Raw genomic sequence first — 18,701 nt, 5'->3', positions numbered from 1 at the left:
CATTCTCACAGTATTGACCTTTGGAACTGACAGCAACATTTCTGTACCAGTTAGATACAAAAGACAGCAAAATATTTTCCTGTATGACAGATGGTTTTAGGGGTGGTAGTTCAGGACGGAATGGAGGGGTACAGGAAAGGGTGACCTACAGACAGTGCCAAGGAACTGTCTTTGATAACATTTGGAGATGGTTTTGTCACTGAACTCTGAAGTCTTTCAACTTTGTGCCTGAATTTTAAACGAAATGTTTAACAAGATCTTGTGCAGGTGATATCTGACTCCACTAAGGTCAACTCAAAATTATACAGTAAATTAGTGTTGTTGAAGACATGCCTTGCGATTGACTGATACACTTCACATTTATTGAGCCTGCCCCAAGACTGGAAATCGATTCAGGGTTATTCTTGACCTAATTCAGGATACACTTTACCCAGGGATGCCCAAAAGTGAGGTCACTGTTGCAGCTAGGACCACATGGAAGGGAATGACAAAAAGACTAGGGGTGTTTTTCACATCAATTCTACCACTGCCCCCCCCTGCAGCCCACCATGGATGGAGTGGCTCTGATCCACTTCCCACTCACTAGAAGCAAGTGGAAAGCAAACCAGAAAGTAGCAAGCCTTCCTCCAGCCCCCTTACCTTTCTCCCTCTTGGTGCTTCCTTTGTGAGCAAAGCAAGAAGCGTGGAATATCTCCATAGCATGCCACACTTCCTGCTTTATGATGGTGTTTTATGTCACAAGAAAAGAAGAAGGTACATGAGTAGGAGGCAGGCTCAAGGTGTCGCACAGTGGCGGAAGTGGACCACATTCTCCCACCCCTGCTTTTGCCACCAAATTGACAGGTCATCGTGCTATCTAAAACAGTGCTTCTCACACTTTTAGCACCGGGACCCACTTTTCAGAATGAGAATCTGTCAGAGCCCACTGGAAGTGATGTCATGACCGGAAGTGACGTCATCAGGCAGGAAAATATTTAACAATCCTAGGCTGCAATCCTACTCACGCTTATCCTGGAGTAAGAACCATTTACCACCATTGTTAAAAACATATACAGAGTAGCCTGTTAAAAGTACAGATCTGTAACATTTCCCCAAATGCAGTCACATGCCATGGTAGCATCAAGTCTAATATATTAAAAATAAAATATTGAAATGAATGGGGACCCACCTAGTGGGTCCCAACCCACAGTTTGAGAAACACGGATCTAAAATCTACAGTCCTCCTGGAAGTTACAGAGCTAATGATCCATCCTTTAACAGCAGCCAGGATGTCACTGTGTCACAAATGGGAGACAGGAAACCTTCCTTCTGCCACACCCTGACCATTACAACGTGCGTGGGAAATGGCTTATAAGGTTAGATCAACAGACATCAGGAAGATCAGAGAAGGAAAATAGCAATGGAATACCCTTAAGATGCACTGGGTCTAGAGTGTTCATGGTGCTCTGCTAAAATCTTATATGGCACCCAGAACAATCTGAAAAATTGCTATCAATGTAAAACGAGGCTGATGTTTTTTTGAAAATGTTTTTATCTTATTTTCTTGAATAGCAAGAATCTTGGAAAGAATCAGCTGTTGGGCTGACTGCTGTTATTATGAATATTTATACACCGTTTTTCAATTTTAAAAAGTTCACAGAGGGGCTCACATAGCAAAACAAATGGTTCCCTGTTCCAGAGGGCTCAAGCACTCTTAAAAAATGCAGAAGCACCAGCAGACAGCCCTGAGAAAAGGCACTGAGCTGGGGAGGGCAGAGGCAGTTGCTCTTCTTCTGCTAAATTTAAGTGGGGCACTGCTGTCCAAAAGGGCCACGCTGACAGGGGGCTTTTGGGTCCTCTATTGCATTGCCAAATTATTTGGGCTTTTGGGCCCTCTATTGCATTGCTTTGTGATTTTACCTGACTTTAGGATTGTGCATATTTTCATTGTGGCTTTCTGCTGTCGCTACCTATCACGAACTGGTGACATGAAAGGCATGGCATACATTTGAAAAAATACGTATGTAAATGTTGACTGTCAGGGATAGGGAGACACGACAGCACAGCATGTGGGCACAGGGCTGGAGGCAACAGTTTGGCCTGGCATACTGTGTCCTTCCAGGGAGTCCTGCTCATGACCTCTCCCTTTTCTGATCCTGCCACGTCAGCCACGTGGCACTCTCCTCCGGGCTAAGCCTAGCCCAGAGCCAGGTTCCCACGCCCATCCCTGTCTCTTGCCAGATGCGAGTGGAGAAGTGGCTGCTGTCTATGGAAGACAAAGGCCGTGTGCTGGGTGGAGGAGCAACGTCCCCTTCAAGCTGCTGATCCCCTTGGAATGCAGCCCACCCAGGTGAGGGTTGGGTGCTGGGGACAACTCCTTGTGCACATTTTTACTCATGGCAAAACCATCTCCCTTTGCCTGGGCTCTTGCACCCAGGATCAGTTGTCATGACTCACGGACCTGCACACCCATCAGGGTTTTTGGAAGGGCGTTCAAGAGTTTGGCTACCGGTTTCACATTTCTCCACCCTCCTTTCCAGGGCTGGGAACAAAGCCCAACAGCCTTGGCTGCCCTCGCTCTGACACACTCAAGGGAGGGTCCACACTTGGTGGCAGAGAACATGCTTTGCATGCAGAAGGGCCCAGGCTCAATCCCTGGCTGGAGGTATCTTCCATAAGAACAGCCCCACTGGATCAGGCCATAGGCCCATCTAGTCCAGCTTCCTGTATCTCACAGCGGCCCACCAAATGCCCCAGGGAGCACACCAGATAACAAGAGACCTGCAAGGCCTCCTGGGAATTGTAGTTAAGAACATAAGAACAGCTCCACTGGATCAGGCCATAGGCCCATCTAGTCCAGCTTCCTGTATCTCACAGCGGCCCACCAAATGCCCCAGGGAGCACACCAGATAACAAGAGACCTGCAAGGCCTCCTGGGAATTGTAGTTAAGAACATAAGAACAGCTCCACTGGATCAGGCCATAGGCCCATCTAGTCCAGCTTCCTGTATCTCACAGCGGCCCACCAAATGCCCCAGGGAGCACACCAGATAACAAGAGACCTCATCCTGCTGCCCTCCCTTGCATCTGGCATTCTGACATAGCCCACTTCTAAAATCAGGAGGTTGCGCATACACATCATGGCTTGTACCCCGTAATGGATTTTTCCTCCAGAAACTTGTCCAATCCCCTTTTAAAGGCGTCCAGGCTAGACGCCATCACCACATCCTGTGGCAAGGAGTTCCACAGACCGACCACACGCTGGGTAAAGAAATATTTTCTTTTGTCTGTTCTAACTCTCCCAACACTCAATTTTAGTGGATGTCCCAGTAGCAAGGCTTGGAAGGATATTGGAAGATTTACTGCCAGTCAGAATTGACCACACTGGGTGAGATCAAGATGGATCAACAGTCCAATTCTGCATAAAGCAGCAGCCGTTCTTCAGCTAGGAAGAGACATGAAGAAACTCCCAGCTTGCCTTAAGACCCACTAGGGACATCAAGGGTGCTGCAAACTCTGCAGGCTTCCTTACGGAGGCACAAGCAGTTGCCAAGGAGGCTCAAACTGCACCTCTCCTTCCCTGGATAGTCCAACACACCCACTCTTAGCCTAGCAATGGTTCACTCTGCTGTGACACACCCCCCCCCCCCAGTTATTCTGCAGACCGCCAGCCAGGAAGAGGTTTTGTCAACTCCATTCTGCCGACAAATGGAAAGAGAACATGGCAGCCAGCACTGGAAGGAAGCCTCACTTTGTTCGGTGGAACCCGCTCCCTAACAAGCGTGCCAGGATTGTGGCTTTTGTCTCCCCCTCCCAGAACTCTGGCACTGACCAGCCTGCTACTTGACTGTGGCCCATTCCGTCTTGGAGACTCAACGCTGGGCACCCTGCCCTGCTCCCTTGGCTCAGAACCCTCATCTGTTAAGCGATTCCTCCCCTCTCCTGAGCCCCCTCCTTTGCCCCCTCCCACACACATCATCACCCCCCAGCCTGAGGGAACTGGTGCATCAGTAAGTGCTCCTTGTGCCAAAAACGCCCCCAAGAACAGCTCTGTGATGCCCCCGCTCATTTCCTTCCTTCTGCTCCTCAAAGCTCACCATTTCTGGGAAGACTTTGGTTGGCAGAGTCCCTCAGACCCAGGACCCTCCTGAAAAGAAGCCTCCTATATATGTCTTAACTGGAATGACCAAACTCTCGCCTTTGCATCCCTCTCTGGGAAAGTCTAGAGCAGGGGTGCTCACACTTTTTTGGCTCGAGAGCTACTTTGAAACCCAGCAAGGCCCGGAGATCTACCAGGGGGGAAGGAAGCGACTGACAGACACCCCCTTTAATGTATGGAGCCCCTGCTGGAGTCTAGTCAGTCTCCTCAGTTTTGTTGCTGCATGCCTGAAGAGCAGCCAAAGTGTCAGTTTCAGTGTCAGTTTAGCTAAATATGTCAGTTTCGTCTAGTCACTAGACGGAACTGACATATTAACAGTTTGGAGAGACAGGGCTCCACAATCTACTCATTTTGCCTCGCGATCTACCGGTAGATCGCGATCCACCTATTGAGCACCCCTGGTCTAGAGGATACAGCCACTGGTCCACACAAATGCACAGGGGAGGGGTGCACGTTTCCGTCTCAGCCCACTGTTGTCCTTTTTTTTCATTGCCTCCCCCAGTGTTGCCTGTCTGAACAGCTCCCAAGGAAGCGTATTACTTTAAAGTGGTCTTGAATTTGCGCGCTTGAGAGATGCTTTGGAGGATGGAACTGCCCTCCTGCTGCTCATTCAAGTGATGACGCCCAGAGTGGGGAAGAGGACATGGGTGTTCACACTCCTCTCCCACACACTCGGAGGACCAGCAGATGTAGTGTCTGAACTAGCTTCTAGGAGATTGGACATGATCCTTGTGCTAGGGACCTCTTCCCTCGGGCTTCGTAAAGTGCTGTCCATGCTGATGGCGCTGCACACGTTACTATGAGGATGACGGTACTGCTATTCCAGGACTCCCCAAGACCACTCCTCCTCCTCCTCTCCTTCCCTTTCCAAGGCCTCAGTGCTACTGGGATCCATGGTCTAGTTCAGGGGTCTCCAAACTTTTTGGCCAGAGGGCCGCATGAAATATCTGGCGCAGTGCTGAGGGCCGGAAAACTTTAAATATACAATTTAAATAAATAAATTAGAGATGGAACTTAGAAGAACGAATAAATGAATGAGTGGGCTCATTCACTCAGCCTCTCCAGCCCCCAGAACACCCTCCAGATGCAATCAGAGCACAGCTCTGGTCATGTTCAGTTGAGTGGGCCAGAGGCTTTCAGGGGATGAGAGGCTGGCTGCAGGCCGGATAGAGGCTGGCTGCGGGTCGCATCTGGCCCCTGGGTCGAGGTTTGGAGACCCCTGGTCTAGCTAACACAGAGATGTCCAGGCGCATTATCAACAAAACCAAAGATCTGCATGTCCCGTGGGGGTGTCTCCTCTCCTCCAGCATGAGAAGCATTGCATCACTCCTAATAAAAAGATGATGAAATGGCCTGTATTATCTAACTGGCCTTCATCCCAACCTATAACACCCCCCCTCCATCCCGTCTCCCCAAAAGTGAGAACCTTTCAGTAGGATCTCCTCCGTGATCCGTCCTTGCTGGTGGGGATCCGGGTACAGCTTTGGCAGGAGGAGGCTACGATAATGCCAGGACGAGTAGTTGGAAAAGTTCCGGGTGATGAGGCTGTCACTGAATGCCAGCTCGTCCTGAGGGGAGACCTGTGATTGCTGCACCACAAAGCGCCGGTAATTCCAGCAGTGAACTGAAGAAGGCAGCAGAGAGAAAGAAGAGGGTGGGGTTTAAGAGGTCATTCAGCGCATCCCTCTCCCCCAAAGTTCCTGAGTATGGCCAGTGTTCTCATCTGTCAGCCCCAGGGAAGGGCACTGCTTGTGGATCCCGCCCACGCCCACATGAACTAGTTCCGCCACTGCTTGGCATCAACAGCGCATGCTGGGTGCCATATGGGGACAGTGCAGAAGGGGGACAATCTCTGCCCAACAAGCTCACATCGGATTCAAGGGGGGGGGGGAAGGATCAAGCCACAGATCTGCACAGAAACCCAAGAACAAGGAAGAGAAAAATCAGTGGCAGCAGTTAAAAAGGTGATAAAAGGTGGCTGACACGTTTGGGGTGAGGCTTTGGGGGTCTTGGAGGAGAGGGAGGTGATCCAAAGGCACAGGGATGACTGAAGGAGACAAGGGAAGTCAAATGTTTCAGTGAAAGGTTATCTACCAGTAGCCTCAGCTACTGATAGAATCATCTAGAATTGGTATTGTAGCAGGAAGTTGTTGAATTTGTGAACACAGGAGAGAACATAAAAATGCAGCAATTTCAGTTGACGTTCCAGGGACACAATCAGATTTGGTTGCTCTTTGGCTAGGGTTCTATTTGACTGTCTCCTTTGCCTGTTTGTTTTCACTATGGACTTGTTATATTGTTTTACGGTATTGTTAGACCAACCACACGCTGAGTAAAGAAATATTTTCTCTTGTCTGTTCTAACTCTCCCAACACTCAATTTTAGTGGATGTCCCCTGGTTCTGGTGTTATGTGAGAGTGTAAAGAGCATCTCCCTATCCACTCTGTCCATCCCCTGCATAATTTTGTATGTCTCAATCACGTCCCCCCTCAGGCACCTCTATTCTAGGCTGAAGAGGCCCAAACGCCGTAGCCTTTCCTCGTAAGGAAGGTGCCCCAGCCCAGTAATCATCTTAGTCACTCCCTTTTGCACCTTTTCCACTATGTCCTTTTTGAGATGCGGCGACCAGAACTGGACACAATACTCCAGGTGTGGCCTTACCATCGATTTGTACAACGGCATTATAATATTAGCCCCTGCTAATATAATATTAGTCCCTGCAGGGATGGAAGGGCAGGATACTGTAATAAAACAATCAGCGAATACAGTAAGAGTCACAGCAAGTCAGATGAGAGGTCTGCCTAGCCCAGTTCTTTTCAAAGTGACTGGCAGCAGGCTCTCTAAGGCCTCGAGCAGAGAACAGCCTTTTCTATGTCACCCTTCCAGCCAGCGGAGATCTTTTCAACTGGGGGCAGCAAGGACCGACTCTTGGACTTGCTGCAGGCAAAGCAGATGCACTAAGCTAGCAGCACCTTCCCCAGCCTTGCAGTTTCTGTACTCTGAAAGTGCCTTCTGCAAGTCAGACCTGGTCTTGTCTATTTCAAAGGCAATCCAAGGTCCCCCACAGCAGTCTTTTCCTGACGCTGCTTTCCAAGACAGTTTTTAACCAAACACTGAGGACTGAACCTGGAATATCTTGCATGCCAAGCATGCTTTCTAACACTCCGGGATGGTCCTTTCTCTAAGATAAGAGACAGTAAAGGTGGGAGGAGACCACCATCCCCGCCCCCCACAAAAACTTCACTGCAAACCGAAACCTGCACATCAGGAAGCAAGGCTATAGCCCATGCCAGTCCTTGTTTCATTCCTTTTCTATTTGCACAGAGGGCTCAAAAGTGGCTGGGTAAACCCCACCTGCAGTCTGAACAGCACCATAAGTGGGGTGGAGAGCTGGAAAGATTTAACAGAAAGGACTAGAAACTTGAGACTGATGTCTTACATTGCGTGCTACTGAGCACTGAGGCTGAAGAGTAACTCTCTCTCTCTCTCTCTCTTCCTTTTCTCAGTTATGCAGGATGGCTCTCTTGCCTGACTCTGCCATCCAGAGATTGCTTGGTGGCAACGCAAAGACCCTTCCCTATTGTGGCTTCTGCTCTGTGGAACCCCCTACTTCAGGAGGTGAGACAGTCACCCTCCTTTCTACCTTTTTATTTACTGAAAGTGCTCCTTTTCCTGAGTTCTCCGATATTTTGTGAATGCCCTTCTTGGATCAAGTTTGTTTGTGTGTATGTTTAAACTGGCTGCTGTTTAGACTTGCTTCTGCTGTATATTGTTTCTGAAATTACTGAGCCCCTTTGAACACTTGGGGGGGAATGCAGGATATCATTTAAAATAAATTAGAAAAAACAAAATGGGGAAAGTGGGCACTGTTGGTAAACTGAGGACACATTAATGTTTGGGGACAATACAACACTTGGAATTGGAGCTCGGTACCGAGGTGTTTGAAAGTTTTCCTAGAGCCTCAGAAGACCAGAGGAAAGGCTGAAGAAAATGTCACTCTGGTTATGAACTGCAGAGTTCTGATCCGGGGAGGGAGGAAGGAGGATACGTACAGTTTCGCTCATCACTCTCCAAGAACTTCCCACACAGCTCCAGCTCTCGGGCCCAGTCTGGCTCAGGGATGCGCTCCATCACCCAGTAGCGATGGCGCCATGTTCCGTAGGACTTGGGGTTGACGCGCAGGCAGGACTCCAGGAAGGACAGCTCTGCTTTGTACAGGGCTTGCATCTCATCTGAGGTCCTGGGACAGAGAAGATGAGGCATCAAGGAGGCAGCAGGTCAGCCATATCTTGTGTAGGGAGCAACCACCACCCACTTCCAACCTGTGCCCTCTGCCCCAACTCACTCCTCCTCCAGATGAAGGAAGATCTCCCGTCGGAAGTTCCAGAGGGTGGCGAAGTCTGGGTTTGCTCCCAGAATCTGGCTGGTCAGCTCCAAGCCTTCCTTGTCCAGCTGTTCCAGTTTCCTCTGAAGAGGGAAAGTTCACAATGTGTGCGTCAGAAGTTCAATTGCATACTTTCCCAATAGAAGATGACCGTGCTCCCTTCTCAAGTGACTGTTGTATGAAAGAAGGGGGCAAATGTCCTATAATACCTTGTCTTATCACCCAGTGTAAGGGGCAGAGGTCACCATATGCTCTGATCACAAGATGTTCACTTGTTTTCAGCTAAGAAGGAAAGAACTTCTGAGCCAGGATGGCCTGTGCCCTAGGCCTAGAAACCATCACGCAACAAGAACCAAAGGAGTGGTTCTTGCTAAGAGTTAAAGCTCCTTGCTCTGTTTCAAAGAGGAAAGGTTAAAGATCAAAGCCACCCTTTGCTCCAATTGTGTGACATTTTCTTTAACACAGTGACCGCATTTTGACCTACTCATACACCAGAGTTCAGGCATCAGAGGCCTATTGTAAATTGAAAGTCAAATGCAATTAGGACACTGCTAAACTGTATTGAGAAAAACTGAATATAAGGAGACCCAAGCTGAAGGGGTAGCAGGGCACAAATCAATGTGACTGTCAACTCCAAGCAGGGGCAAAGATCAGGGTTCAAAGATCAACCTGGCCCTGAAGCTATTTCGGGTGGATAGCAAGGATGTGGCACAACCCAAAATCAGTCATTTCCAATATCAGCTCCATCAGGCAGCCCTCCACACACTGCTCACCTTCTCAAAGATGGCTTTGGTGACCGTCACATACTGGCACAGCTTCTTCTCCCGTTCCAGGCGCTTGGCCTCAGCCTGCTCTTCGGTTGTCTTGACTTTCAGCCTGCCGTGCTGTTAGGGAAACAAACGGGAATGTCAGTGAAGACACTAATCCTCAGGAGAATGCTAATTAGGGAGTTGCACAGATGAGAACGGAGGAAAAGCAAAGAAGAAGCCCTGAAGCATTCAATGAGACCAGCTGGAAAGAGTCACTATACTAAGGGGCCCTTAATCACAGAGAGCCCCCCCCTTACTCACCATGTTGACGGTGCAGCAAGTATGACTCCAAAGGGGAACCGAGAGTCAATCACATACCCTAGGAAAGAAAAAAGATGAGCTGGAAGCAGGAGCTGGGAAGACAGTGGGGTGCAGTTCAGAGTCCACCTTGGGAAGCACCCATTATTGAGTGCCCACATATTTTTAACCCCACTCATCCTCCCAAGCGATCAGAGCAGCATACAAGGTTTCCCCCCACTGACACCTATACAACCCTGTAAGGTATGTTAGACTGAGAGAGAGTGTGCAACTGGAAAAAGGCCACCCAGCCAGTACTAGGGCTGAGCAGGGTTTGGTATCCAGGCCTCCCAACCCTAATTTAATACCCATGCTTATTACTCTTTGATATCATTCCTTCCCCCTTTTCAAGGGTGTGGGCAACAACATGACCAGCTCTCACTTTAGTCTTCAAAAACCCAGGAGAATAACTTGGCTGGGAGGAAGTCAAGACCCCGCCGTGCCTAAAAACAGGGAGGGAAATCATTTGAATCGCAGGACACAGACTCAGAGCATGTCCAAAACTCCCTACTGGAGCAGTCCATCTCTCCCTTGTTGTCCTGAATTCTGCCTGGATCCTGGTCCAAGCGCACAGCAGTGCTGTCTCCCTTTGCGTCAGTTTTGATGGAAATGCAACAAACGCATCTTTGCAAATGAGCAACTGTTGTGTGCTGTGAGTTTTGGGGGCACGACTCCTCTTTCTCCTGCATCAAGCCAACTGACAGACCGGCCAAGCAAGAGGCCACTTCTGCAAGCCCACATTGTCACATCACATCACCCTGCACTTGAGATTCCAGTTGCATGATGGGGTTAGGCCAGTGCACTCATCAAACTGAAGGACAAACATGCATGTTGTACAAATCTATGGTAAGGCCACACCTGGAGTATTGTGTCCAGTTCTGGTCGCCGCATCTCAAAAAAGACATAGTGGAAATGGAAAAGGTGCAAAAGAGAGCGACTAAGATGATTACGGGGCTGGGGCACCTTCCTTATGAGGAAAGGCTACGGCGTTTGGGCCTCTTCAGCCTAGAAAAGAGGCGCCTGAGGGGGGACATGATTAAGACATACAAAATTATGCAGGGGATGGACAGAGTGGATAGGGAGATGCTCTCTACACTCTCACATAATACCAGAACCGGGGACATCCACTAAAATTGAGTGTTGGGCGGGTTAGGACAGACAAAAGAAAATATTTCTTTACTCAGCGTGTGGTTCGTCTGTGGAACTCCTTGCCACAGGATGTGGTACTGGCGTCTAGCCTGGATGCCTTTAAAAGGGGATTGGACAAGTTTCTGGAGGAAAAATCCATTACGGGGTACAAGCCATGATGTGTATGCGCAACCTCCTGATTTTAGAAATGGGTTATGTCAGAATGCCAGATGCAAGGGAGGGCACCAGGATGAGGGCTCTTGTTATCTGGTGTGCTCCCTGGGGCATTTGGTGGGCCACTGTGAGATACAGGAAGCTGGACTAGATGGGCGTATGGCCTGATCCAGTGGGGCTGTTCTTATGTTCTTATGAGAAGCAGGAATAAATATAAAAACAAAGTCAGAAAACTGGAAAACTGGACTGACCAGCACCCCAACCCTCCCAGCAAGGAAACGCCAGTGAGCGCCTGCTTCTTTGAATGATGCACTGAAAGGTAAGGTTTAAAAACCCCACCAAATTCTTCTGTCTCTCCCCCCCCCAAAAAGATGAAATGGTTTGCTCTGCGCAAATATGCCAGACTCTAAGGGGTGAGACCATCCCAAATAAGGGTGGGAATCTGAGCAAGGAGCTCTTGGGCTAATAAAAGGCTATAGGGGGTGATACCAACCAGACTGCAGGGAGTGGGGTAATGAGTAGGGGATATGGAACTGTTCCAACTCGGGCAGAATGGGGGTCATGTTAGAAGATGGGAATAGATTGAGAATCATGGAGTTGATTCCTCCTATATGGACAGAGAGTCCACATCCTTAAAGGGGCAAGTTTTTTGGGGGGGCAGTGTGTGTGTGTGAGGGGCAGGTTAGTGGCTGGGTCAATTTACAGACATGGTTGTCCTTAGTTCTTGGGAAGAAAGTGATGGATAGTGGTCACAGTAGAGTGCTGAGTCCTTAGTTCTTGGGAGGGAAGTGATGGATAGTGGTCATAGCAGTGTGCTAAGAGTTCTTGGGAGGGAAGTGATGGATAGTGGTCACAGCAACGTGTTAAGTGTCCTTAGTTTTTGGGAGAGAAGTGATGGATAGTGGTCACAGCAATGTGTTAAGTGTCCCTAGTTTTTGGGAGAGAAGTGATGGATAGTGGTCACAGCAGTGTGCTGGGATCCACGACTCTTGGATTCAGCAGAGTCAGAAGAATCAACTGTGAGAGCTCAAAAGTTCGCCCCTGTTCTCCCTTTTTAGAAATGCTAACTGCATATTCGAGGGCTGGCATTCAAAGCTGTTTCTGAGATTATTCCTAAGTTAAAAAGACTGGGAGAGGGGGGCAAGGCAAAAAAGCAAGGAGCTGGGGTTCAAGTTTGCTTGGAAGTCAGCAATCAAGACATAGTACTTAACGTATGGATTCTGTTTTGGAATGTGCAAACTCCTTTATGTATATGCATAGTCTCATAAGATAAGTATTATTATCCCCTTATTGCAGCTGGAAGATTGAGAGGGAGTGGACTATCCACCTGACAGCTCAGTTTTCACTTTTTAATTGGAGACCTGTTCTCTAATCTCAGGTTGTGTGGGAAGCTGGCTGGGAACTCAGACAGTGAAATCCAACTGCTAACAGCTGTTGTGCACTCCTCACTTCAGTGAGAGGTGGAAAGTTCGAGGGGCAGCGCCACTAGATCAAAAGTATCATGCCTCACAATCTCTACTCAGTAATATATGCCCCTAGTTCAGTGGGACTTACTCCTATATAAATGGTATATGGCTGCAGTCCATTTTGCTCCAGCAGCCCAGAATGGCTCTGAAGGGGAGGGGTCATTTGCATGGCTTGGTGAGGCTCCCTGCAAAACTTAGTGCTTTGCACACCCTCTAGCTATGCTATATCCCCTGGGGGCTGGGGATAAGAATAGGTCCTCAGTTTGGCTGTACTTGTTGTAAGAGGCGACTAAACAGCCACTGGGTAGATGGGACTCCTCAGCCTGGGAAGGCAGCTCATCTGGGAGAAGGAAAACTCTGATCCCAAACCTCTACTGCCTTGTGGCTACATCCAGTTATGGAAAAGGCTTCAGGAGTCAACCTCGAGGCAAAATCCGGAGCCGGAGTCCCTGAGGCAGTTCGTGGCTGAACACAGTCACGCTCTGGCAACTCCTGCGACGCCGCTGGAACCAACCGTATTGGCCTCTGCCTTTCCATTGGACCATTTCAGCGACGTGGAGAAGGAGGATTTGCTGCATGGGTAACAGCCTATCCTCCATACCTACTTTACCCAGGCTTCGCGCACTGGAGAGCACACTCTGTTCCAGAACCACCATTCAGAGCGTGACACCATAGTCTTCGAGACTGAAGGATGCCAACAAGCTATGCTACTGATACACACTTACCTGGAAAAAAGCCCAATAAAATTGCACAGACAGTTCTTTTGGAATCACATTGTTATAGTCTCCAGAACACTGTCATCTAAGAGGAAACTAGCAGCATTGCTGACCTCTGAAACATTGCTTTAGGTACAAACAGAACTCCTTACTGCAAGGTTGCACAACCACTAACTTGCATCAGATTTCCAGAGAGAATCCCTCAGTGCTTCATCCCCAGCCAACTCAACAGCTCCATAATGATGTGTCTCTAAATTCCTCCGGCCAATGCAATGCCACCATATTTCTCAATACACTAATCCAGTGATTTTCAACCTCTCATCTCACGGTACACCGGCAAGGCACTAAAATGGTCAAGGCACACCATCGGTTTTGTGACAATTGATAAGGCACACTGTACTGTCACATCCCCCAATGGCCTTACTAACAAATGACTCTCTTCCAAATTCCCATGGCACAACTGGAGACCATTCGCAGCACACTAGTGTGCCACAGCACAGTGGTTGAAAATGGCTGCACTAACCAGTGGTTCTCAAACTTTTTTGTCAGGACCCACAGGAAGTGATGTCATGACCAGAAGTAGCATCACCAAACAGGAAAAATTTTTAACAATCCTAGGCTGCAATCCTGCCCACACTTACCCAGGAGTCTCATTTACTATCACTGTTAAAAGCATATACAAAGCAGCCTGTTAAAAGCGCAGACCTGTAAAATTTCCTCAAATGCAGTCACATGCCACGGTAGCATCAAGTCTACTATATTAAAAATAAAATATTGAAATGAATGGGGCTCCACCTGCAATTGGCTTGCGGACCACCTAGTGGGTCCCAACCCACAGTTTGAGAAACACTGCACAAAGCATTCCAGGACCAATCCTTAAGTAGTGAAAGAACATTCTGAAGCTAAGCCCTGCTGAGTAATTGCTCAAATGATGAGATGTTACGAGGTCAGATCCTCTGGGCGTATTCATCCCTGAAATACAGCATTTCTCTCAAAAGGCATGACTTTACATTGTCCCCATCTTCACCCCAAACCTGCTATGATACAGGATGATGAAACATTGTTAAAGGTGAATAATTATTCATAATTGTTGCTTTCAGAGGGTGGGTGTTGGGCGTTATACTAACAGTAAAAACGTGGAGTCACTTAAAAAAGAATCTGACTGTACAAAAAACATATCCCTTTTCTATCAGCCCTTTCCATAACCCTTTCCAAGAGAAAACCATAAGGCCTTCCACAGTTTAAGAGAACTATGAATGTTCATAGTTCAGTTTGCTCAATTTCAGGAGAAACAGATACCACATTTCCAGGTTGCATAACAGTACTTGTCAAAAATACTGCTAAAGAAGAGTTCTGTGGTGCTTGCAAACAGGCTACTCGCCCTATAAAATTCATCATCTGAATCACTTGGGGCTGACTCTATTCACCACCAGCATCAAACCGCTGTTAAAAAGAAAGAAATCTCCAGCCACAAGAATAGTGGAGCTGAACTCCCCTCTGTTTGGTTTTAAAGCAGAGACCAAAAAAAGCGGTGCTAGTTGGATGCAACTTTAAGGCATCCAGAATTTCCCAGCCTTTGGAGATCTGGCTCATGTCTAGACCTGAAGGAGAAAAAACATAGGAGGCAGCACTCGGACATGAATTATGTTCCTTAGGCTGGGAATGCCTGGCTGCTAAGCCTGCCCAGATCCTTTTATAAAAGGGGAACTTGACACCCTGCAATTATAATTAATATTATTATTTACTGAGGCCACAATGGCCGGGGCTGTTTTGGAAAGGAAACGTACACACCTCCATCTGGTCTGTCCCAGAAGCCTTCTAGGGCTAGGAAGATGATAGGTGTGTCTGTTGCTGGTAGGATATCGAGGGTTCAACCTTGAAAAAAACCCGGTCCCAGAAACCAGGCTGGAGGGCTCTAAATCCCAGACTATATTCTGGGGGCTTCTCTATCAGCGGCACAAACTGTGCTTCCTCCTCTAGTATCAAAAATGAGAATGGCCACCGTAATTCCTGAGGGCCCCCCCCCATACATGGAGGACAGGAATTCTACAAGTGGAACTTTCCCTGGCATGGAGATGCAGGTATGAGATTACTTTCCCTGTTGAATTTCTGCCTGTCATGCAGGTGATAAAGGACACAGAGTCTTCATGACCCCAAATTATAGCAATCAGGGAAGCACTGAATGTGAACAAAAAGCAGCCTGCTTTCTAAAAGAGCAGAATGGATGCAACCTCCACATTCAGAGGTAGTGGATCTCGGATTCCAATTCTGGGAGACAAACAGAGCAGGGCTGTTGCCTTCATGCTTCACCTGGGGGCTCCTGAGAGGCCTATGACTGACTGCTTATTAAAGCTAAACCAGATTAACTTTGGGTTTGATCCAGTAGGCCCAATCCCACCCAACTTTCCAGTGCCAATGCAGTCCTGCGATAAGGAAACAAACGTTCCCCTTACCTTGACTGCCCCGCCACCACAGGATGCAGCACTCACCCCACTGGCAAGGCTGCACCACCACTGGAAAGTTGGACAGGATCAGGCCCTTAATCTTGAAGCTTTCCCTGAGGCTTCAGGAGATCTGCAATGAAACAAATCTCTTTCTAAACATGCACCTCAATCCTGTGGGATTAGTTTATGGTCTGAAATTCATAATTAGGGTAAAATATACTAGCTAAAGGCTTGTCACCTGAGAGGCTTCCTGCATCTTTCTGAGAAAACGAGAAGAGAGAATTCCACTGGATGCAAGTTCTTCCTCACCACAGTGTCACACTAATTGGAAGAGCTGCAATTTTAGGAATTAGTCTCACCCTAAGCATATTTATTCACACTGAAAGAAGGTCCAAAGGTCTTCCTTTGATTTTCCACATCCGGAAGTCAGGCACTGGGGGACGGGACATCACTCTCTTTCTTCAGGGCCCAACCCTATCCAACTTTCCAGTACTGATGCAGCTGTGCCAATGGGGCATGTGCTGCGTCCTGTGGTGGGGAGACAGTCACAGAGACTTCCTCAAGATAAGGGGACATTTTTTACATGGGGACTGCATTGTGGCTGGAAAGTTGGACCCTCAGAGTGATATCTACTATTGGAGATGATGACAATGATTAACAACAACAAGAAGCTAAGTCTGAAAAAAGAAAACTGGCCAGTTTGTTAAAAGAGTGCTCTTGGACAGAGCCCCTGATGAAGAAATTCTGACAAGGTGTTGCCAAAAATGCTTGAACTTATATAGGAACTCATAGTGACATCTGCTAGAAGTAAATACAATAAGGGGTTTCTTCCTATACATTAACCTTTAACTACATCAAACCCATTTTTCAATCAAGTTAGTACGACTTCATACATCAAGGAACCAACTAAAAGGAAAATGTAATCTCACATTAGTTACAGAGATGTAACTAAGCATTCTAGTAACCAGTTATGAGAAAGAGTGTAGATGCAGTGATATAAATAAATAGCTATGGAAATGGACTTGACATCAACAATTAAATAATAATAATAATAATAATAATAATAATAATAAAACTTTATTTGTATCCCGCCCTTCTCCCTGAAAGGGATCCAGGGCGGCTTACAACATGTAAAAACAATTTTAAAAAGCATGATTTAACACAGATAAAAACATATTAAAAACACATTAACAGAGGCCATAAAAACAGTAGTCAGAATCAAGTCAGAATAAAAAGAGCATAAAACAGCAAATCATAGAGGAATCCAGTCTGTCAAAAAGAAACTAAAAGATGTATAAAAGTGTTAAAAAGGCCATGGAATCAGAAGGCTTGTTTAAAGAGCAGGGTCTTCAGGCCTTGCCGAAAAAACTCAAGAGAGGGAGCCATTCTCAAGTCAAGGGGAAGGGAATTCCATAGCGTTGGTGCCACTACTGAGAAGGCCCTATTTCTTGCTGCCGCCCCACGAACCTCCTTGGGCGGTGGCACTTGTAAAAAGGCCTTCTCTGATGACCTGAGAGGACGAGCCGGATTGTCCGGGGGTAGGCGATCTCTAAGATAGCCTGGCCCAGAGCAGTATAGGGCTTTAAAGGTCAAAACCAGCACCTTGAATTGGGCCCGGAAACGAATGGGCAGCCAATGTAGTCCCCGGAGAAGTGGACTGACCGAGTCAAACCGCCTAGCTCCAGTGACCACACGGGCCGCCGCATTCTGCACTAATTGCAGTTTCCGAACCGTCTTCAGGGGCAGCCCCACATAAATTGTATTGGCAACCTTCAGTCTCGAAAGACTATGGTATCGCGCTCTGAAAGGTGGTTCTGGCACAGCATCTAGTGTGGCTGAAAAGGCCAATCCGGGAGTGACAATCCCTTCCACACCGGGAGCAAGTGCAGTCTATCCCTGGTCTGTCTCCCTGGCTATGGGCCTTCCTTCTTTGCCTCTTTGCCTCAGACTGCTGGCAAAGTGTCTCTTCAAACTGGGAAAGGCCATGCTGCACAGCCTGCCTCCAAGCGGACCGCTCAGAGACCAGGGTTTCCCACTTGTTGAGGTCCATCCCTAAGGCCTTCAGATCCCTCTTGCAGATGTCCTTGTATCGCAGCTGTGGTCTACCTGTAGGGCGCTTTCCTTGCACGAGTTCTCCATAGAGGAGATCCTTTGGGATCCGGCCATCATCCATTCTCATGACATGACCAGGCCAACGCAGGTGTCTCTGTTTCAGCAGTGCATACATGCTAGGGATTCCAGCATGTTCCAGGACTGTGTTGTTAGGAACTTTGTCCCACATAAAGCACGTTACAATAATCTAACTTCGATGTCACCGTAGCATGGATCACCGTGGCTGGGTCTGCACGATCCAAGTACGGATGCAGCTGGCGCACCAGCCGAAGCTGAGCGAAGGCCCCCCTAGCCACAGCCGCCACCTGGGAATCCAGGAGCAGCTGCGAGTCCAGGCAGACCCCCAAGCTGTGGACCTGCTCCTTCAATTAAAGTCAAAATGGTCTTTATGTCCAGGGGGAGATGAAGGAAGTATCAATGAATGGACTAAAGGCTTCACTCACTGAAAGGTCTAGACCCCAGATTGGCAGTCCTTTGAAGGCAGTGGTGTAGCTAGAGGGGGTGCAAAATGCAACGTTTTGCAGGGAACCTCACTGCAGCATGCAAGCCCCCCTCTTTGGAGCCATTCCAGACATACACCTCCATTTTGCACCAATTGCCTGGAATGGCTCCGAAGGAGAGGGGAAGGGGCTGCTTGCACACTACAGTGAGGCTCCCTGCAAGTCTTACTGCTTTGCACCCCCTCTAGCTACTCCACAGTTTGGAGGTCAGTAACTAAAGCCCAAAAGTTCACAGCTTGGCCCAGCCTTAGTCTTACAACACACAGTCAAGCGATGAATTCTGATTTTTATAAGAAATAAACCAAGCAATAAACATTATTCCTTACATACTACCTCACAGGGTTGTTGTGAAAATAATGGGTGGGTGGGTGCGATATTAGCTGCTCTCAGTTTATTGGAGGAAGGGAAAACGCAACAAATAAAGCAAAGAACTGCTAGAGTAGCAGTCATATTGGGACTGCAAAATAAAAGGTGCAGCTGTGGAAGTTTCAGGCCGGCAATTGCAAAACGGTTGCACAACGCAAGGAATGTGTA

General features: G+C 48.0%; 1 protein-coding gene across 1 annotated transcript in view; it reads right to left on the bottom strand.

Moving 5' to 3' along the window:
• Positions 1–18,701, bottom strand: part of RABGGTA (Rab geranylgeranyltransferase subunit alpha) — a 34,609-nt gene that overhangs the window by 15,360 nt on the left and 548 nt on the right. The window contains exons 2-6 of the mRNA XM_066627572.1: positions 9,592–9,649; positions 9,295–9,405; positions 8,483–8,604; positions 8,190–8,377; positions 5,564–5,761 (exon numbers count right to left, since the gene is read on the bottom strand). Of these exons, the coding sequence (XP_066483669.1) occupies positions 5,564–5,761; positions 8,190–8,377; positions 8,483–8,604; positions 9,295–9,405; positions 9,592–9,594 (622 nt within the window). The 5' untranslated portion in view covers positions 9,595–9,649. The remainder of the gene's footprint in view (positions 1–5,563; positions 5,762–8,189; positions 8,378–8,482; positions 8,605–9,294; positions 9,406–9,591; positions 9,650–18,701) is intronic.

Source organism: Tiliqua scincoides, chromosome 5 (genome assembly GCF_035046505.1).
Source record: "Tiliqua scincoides isolate rTilSci1 chromosome 5, rTilSci1.hap2, whole genome shotgun sequence".
NCBI classification, from domain to species: Eukaryota; Metazoa; Chordata; class Lepidosauria; order Squamata; family Scincidae; genus Tiliqua; species Tiliqua scincoides.
The sequence above is the reverse complement of the archived record's forward strand: the minus strand, read 5'-3'. Positions and strand labels throughout refer to the sequence as shown.